Source organism: Calonectris borealis, chromosome 22 (assembly GCF_964195595.1).
Source record: "Calonectris borealis chromosome 22, bCalBor7.hap1.2, whole genome shotgun sequence".
NCBI classification, from domain to species: domain Eukaryota; kingdom Metazoa; phylum Chordata; class Aves; order Procellariiformes; family Procellariidae; genus Calonectris; species Calonectris borealis.
The window spans coordinates 8,337,956-8,342,380 of record NC_134333.1 but is presented as its reverse complement, the minus strand read 5'-3'; the positions used below and the strand labels follow the sequence as shown (position 1 = coordinate 8,342,380).

Genomic DNA, 4,425 nt, shown 5'->3' with positions numbered 1-4,425 from the left:
CTGCGCACAATAGTCTTTTTTTTTTATATATATATATATATATTTGTAACCTAGAACTGGAATGTTATTTCGTCCTGAACAGTATTTTCGATACTTTCTATGAGAAAGAAAATGAAAATTAATACAAGAGCTGCGGCTCACAAAAGAAGCCATTTGTCTTCTTGATTATCTATTTGCTTGTCAGGCTATGAGCTATCGCAGGAGCCAGCTCCTTTGTAATATAAAAATACACAGAAAACCTGCAAACACCGAGAAACATCTGTGCAAAAATTAGACTCATTAATGCATTAACTACCTTGGAGAAGGAGATTTTTTTTTTTTTTTAATCGAGAAGTCTCTCTAGAGAAATACAACGCTACACCCATTCCTTACAGCAAAGCAAAGCGCTAATGACTACCTCTGTTTTGTCTGAGACCAGTTTGGGAAGAGCATATTAATATATGCTTAGAACAAATAAATCATAATATGTAAGGCTTAGCAGTACTTAAGGCTGATATACCCTATAGTCAAACATCTTTTGTTTTCATTAGGGACTTGAGGCTGTGCCATTGACAACAGAAATCCCTGTAAAAAAGAAACGTGCTGTTTAATTAATTTCTTTAAAAGAGATATTTTTTTCTCACCAGAACAAAAAGACAACACCCCCCAAAAAAAAAAACCACACGGGGTCAGATTCACAATGAAAAAATTTATTTCCAATTGCGCTTTTTTTTTTTTTATTCCTTTTCTCTGCTATTTACAGGTAATCCTGGACACCACGAAGGACAAAGGACACGAGGGGGTGGAGGCGGCCGGGCCGGGCGGGGTGTCGGGGGGAGCCTCGCCAAACCCCGGCCTCACCCCGCGTTCGCCCCCGGAGGGGCGAGCCCTCACCCCTCCGTCCTTAATTCACATTTTCAATACAAAACTGGGCTAAACAGCGGGAGAGGAGCTTCCCCCCCCGCCCCTCACCCGGGGCTGCGGGGGTGAATTCAGGTGCCGCTGTTTGTCGCCCAGTTTCTAACCTAAACCCCTTGCTTTACCCTCTCCCCTCCCACCCCCCCTTTCCCACACTCACAATTAACCTGCTGGACTGAAAAAACGGCGGCGGGGGGGGGGTGTCCTACACCCCTCTCCATCCTTTGTCCACCACCCACTTGACCTAATTTTCCTTTTTTTTTTTTTTTCCAGGGGGTCCCCCCACGCCCCACTCCCACGCACGACCAGTGTCCGAGAGCTCCCCCCCCCCGTTGCTCCCCACGGTCCGTGCCCGGCGGGGATTTTGGTTGTATTTGTTGGGGTTTTTTCTCCACCGCAGGACTGTGCTAGAACCGCCGCGTCTTTGGGATGGCGGGACAGAAACTTTCCGTTTGCGGCTGGTAGGCGAGAAAATAAAAAGAGGAGGAAAAAAAAAAGGGGGGGGGCGGGAGAAAATCCAGTTCGTCTTGAAGAAACTGAGCCTCATTTATTAAAGTGAGCGCTGGTTGTCGAGGTAATAGCAGACATAAGGTCCATCCTTTGTACGGGAGAGTAAACATGACAAATGGGGCAGAGCTTGGCGTGATTAAAGATGAAACAAGGATCCATCTTAGCCAAATCTGAAAACTACCATCTACAGCCTTCTTTTAATGGAAGAGAGGCACAACAGCACAGCTCTGCTTTGTTGCAGCTGAGTCTCCCTCTGTTCCCCCTATAAATAAAGAGCACCCCTCCTTCCCTCGCTTCTTGGAGCATTAAAAAAAAAAAAAAATTATCATGTGTTCCCTACACACACGCAAACTCACACCCACAAACACGCACACTCCATCCATCCACGGAATAGTTATAGGCTGGTGGCTGGTCCATGGGATCGGGTTTGAGATCCTCCTTGTGGGATCTGCAGGCTGGCAGAGGAGCTGGAAGAATTAGACCTGATCTTGGTATTTGGTAACTTGTGATCTTTTTTCCATTTCATCCTCCTGTTCTGGAACCAGATTTTGATCTGGCGCTCGGAGAGGCAGAGGGAATGGGCGATCTCGACCCTGCGCCTCCGGGTGAGATAGCGGTTATAGTGAAATTCCTTCTCCAGCTCCAGGACTTGCTGCCTGGTGTAGGCTGTGCGGGAGCGTTTCGGTTCCCCTCCTGAGTAATTGGGGTTTACTGAACAAACACAAAGGAGGAAAAAGAAAAAGGTAAATAAAAAAAAAAAAGGGGAGAAAAAAAAAAAAAGAGCAGAAGAAGAATTACTGAGCTGTTCCTTTAATGGGTCTTTTCCCCCCCCAAAAGCATCACACATTCTTTTGGTGGGGGGATATAATCAAAAAAATACACCGCAAACCTTCTAAAAATAATCCCAGAACCTATCTCCAAATCTCCACCTCCATCCTCATTGCTTGACGTGTATTCCTGTCTAAACGTTTTTATAAGGTCCCCTAGACACATTTTCCATGCCCTCTGCGTGTGTATATACACATCTATATACACACCTCCACTTGAGCATCACACTATTATCCCCAAATCTTTAAAGTTCCCCCTACACACATGCAAACAGACAAACACAGACACTCCTTTTTAATAAATATCACACTAAAAAAAAAAAAAGGGGGGGGGGGGGAAATAGTAAAAGTTTACTCAACCCGCCACTTAAATACAAATTACAAAAACATAAAACTTAACTTATGAAGATTCAACAGCCATAAAAAAAGTAGCCTGCAAGAAATTGGAGGAGGATGGTAACAGAGACTTCAAAGGCACATGGCCAAGCAGAGCAATAAAAATTTATGGAGGATGTAATTATACCGCTCTGCAAACAGGCGATCGTAAATCTCCACGAATGGTTATTTTACAACTGGTGCAATAAGATTTCTACAAGACTTTGAGGTGCTACTTAGTATAAAGCAAAGCCACTTTAGTTCACTTACCCGTGCTTACATGGACTTTTTTCATCCAGGGGTAAACTACCGGCTCTTTGCAAGAGGAATTGGAAGGGCTTTGGTTCAGAGAGTTTTGGCTGCAGGAGGGTGGTGGGCTGGGGGTGACCGGCTCGCAGGGATGGTTTGGCTCAGAGAGGTGGCTCTGCAGTCCGGCCGGAGGATGGACATGACCCCGGGGGGATAACACCGCTGCTTGGTGGCCGGAGCTCTGACAGGACGAGTAGAGCTGCTCCTTGCAGGCTGACCGCGGCTGGTACATCGCTTCATGTTGGAAAGTGCTCTCTCGCCTCTGGCTGCTGTAATATTCCGGCGAGTGATTGGGAAGGTAATCGCTGTGGGAATACTCTTCACAGGGTGGGAACTTGGGGTCCACATAGTTGGAGTTGATCAAAAACGAGCTCATGGCCATTAATTTCTTAGAATTGCACACACGAAAAAAAAAAATATATCTCTCTCTCCTAAAATTTATTCCTGTCCCCCCCTTTACTCGTTTTCCTGTTTCGTGAAACCCTCCTACTTACTGTCAAGTGAACAAAGTTGGAGTCCATGTGACAGCGCGGGCCAATGGCGAGGTGCCCTGCGATCCCCGGATAAGGAAATCTGCCCAGCCCGGGCTCTCCCGGGGCCCCGAGCATCCCCGGGGAGGCGGCCGGGGGCGCCCGCTCCCCTCCGGCCACCCCCGGTCCCGGCCCCGCCGGGCCCCGCCGGCCCCGGGCTCCGCAGCGCCCCGTGGGCGAGAACCGGCCCCCCCCGGCCCACACCCCTCGGGGGTGTGTCCTGGCTCGGGGCGGGGGGGAACCGGGGGGAAGGGGGGGTGGGAAAAAATAAAAATATCCTCCCCCCCAAAAAAAAGCAAAAATAATTAAAATAGAGGGTAAAAATGCTTTTTCAGGGGGCTTGGGGCTGCGGCTCGCAGCCGCTGCCCCAGCAGATGATCCATGGCGGTCCCTCCGGGTGGTGGCTGCATCTCATTCCCTGCTAAGGTGATACGGGAAGGGACATTGCGCCCCGAGCCTGGCAGAGATGAATAGGGCTTGTTGGGGATCGATAAGAAATTCATCAGCTAATTCGGGGTACCCGGTCTCCTAAATCACATTTAGCTGTGCTCTGAGATTGACTGGTTTCCCACGCACCGATGGAGAAAGGAGCCCGTCCTCCAAGCAAGAAATCAAGGACTTGATGAACAATTACAAAAGCGAATTAGCCCAAGTCCTAATGCATCTTCGCCTCGCCCTTCTTGTAATAAAGACGCTTTAAAAGCCAGAGCAAACCAGCAGCCTTTCAAAAGCCACCCCTAATTCCTCAAATTCGTGTTTAAACCTGAAACGCGCAGTAAGCTCCTCGCAAGCGGCGGGAAAGAAAGCAGTATTTTTTTCGGTGTCAGTGCTGAGATTACACAAACTAAAGCAATAGTGGGACCCTGGCTCCCAAATCGCAGTAATAACGCCCCTGACACCCCCCCGCCCCCTTCCCGGCTTCGCAGCTCAGATTTTATCTCGAAGTGATGATAAAGTTTATCGCAGGAGCGCTGGAG

General features: G+C 48.4%; 1 protein-coding gene across 1 annotated transcript; it reads right to left on the bottom strand.

Moving 5' to 3' along the window:
• Nucleotides 1–240: 240 nt before the first annotated feature.
• Nucleotides 241–3,645, bottom strand: HOXB4 (homeobox B4). Its single transcript, XM_075171476.1, has 3 exons — nt 3,413–3,645; nt 2,880–3,306; nt 241–2,118 (listed from the first exon to the last, which is right to left on the bottom strand). The coding sequence occupies exons 1-3, from the start codon at nt 3,524–3,526 to the stop codon at nt 1,802–1,804; spliced, it is 858 nt and encodes a 285-aa protein (XP_075027577.1). The 5' UTR covers nt 3,527–3,645; the 3' UTR covers nt 241–1,801.
• Between the last annotated feature and the right edge of the window lie 780 nt (nt 3,646–4,425).

Bases quoted from the DNA above. Each gene is read 5' to 3' on its own strand.
- HOXB4 (XM_075171476.1), bottom strand. From the start codon at position 3,526: ATGCTCGGGGCCCCGGGAGAGCCCGGGCTGGGCAGATTTCCTTATCCG. The intron at 3,307-3,412 runs GTAAGTAGGAGG...TGCAATTCTAAG, and splicing joins CCAACTTTGTTCACTTGACA to AAATTAATGGCCATGAGCTC. The intron at 2,119-2,879 runs GTAAGTGAACTA...GTGTTTGTTCAG, and splicing joins AAAAGTCCATGTAAGCACGG to TAAACCCCAATTACTCAGGA.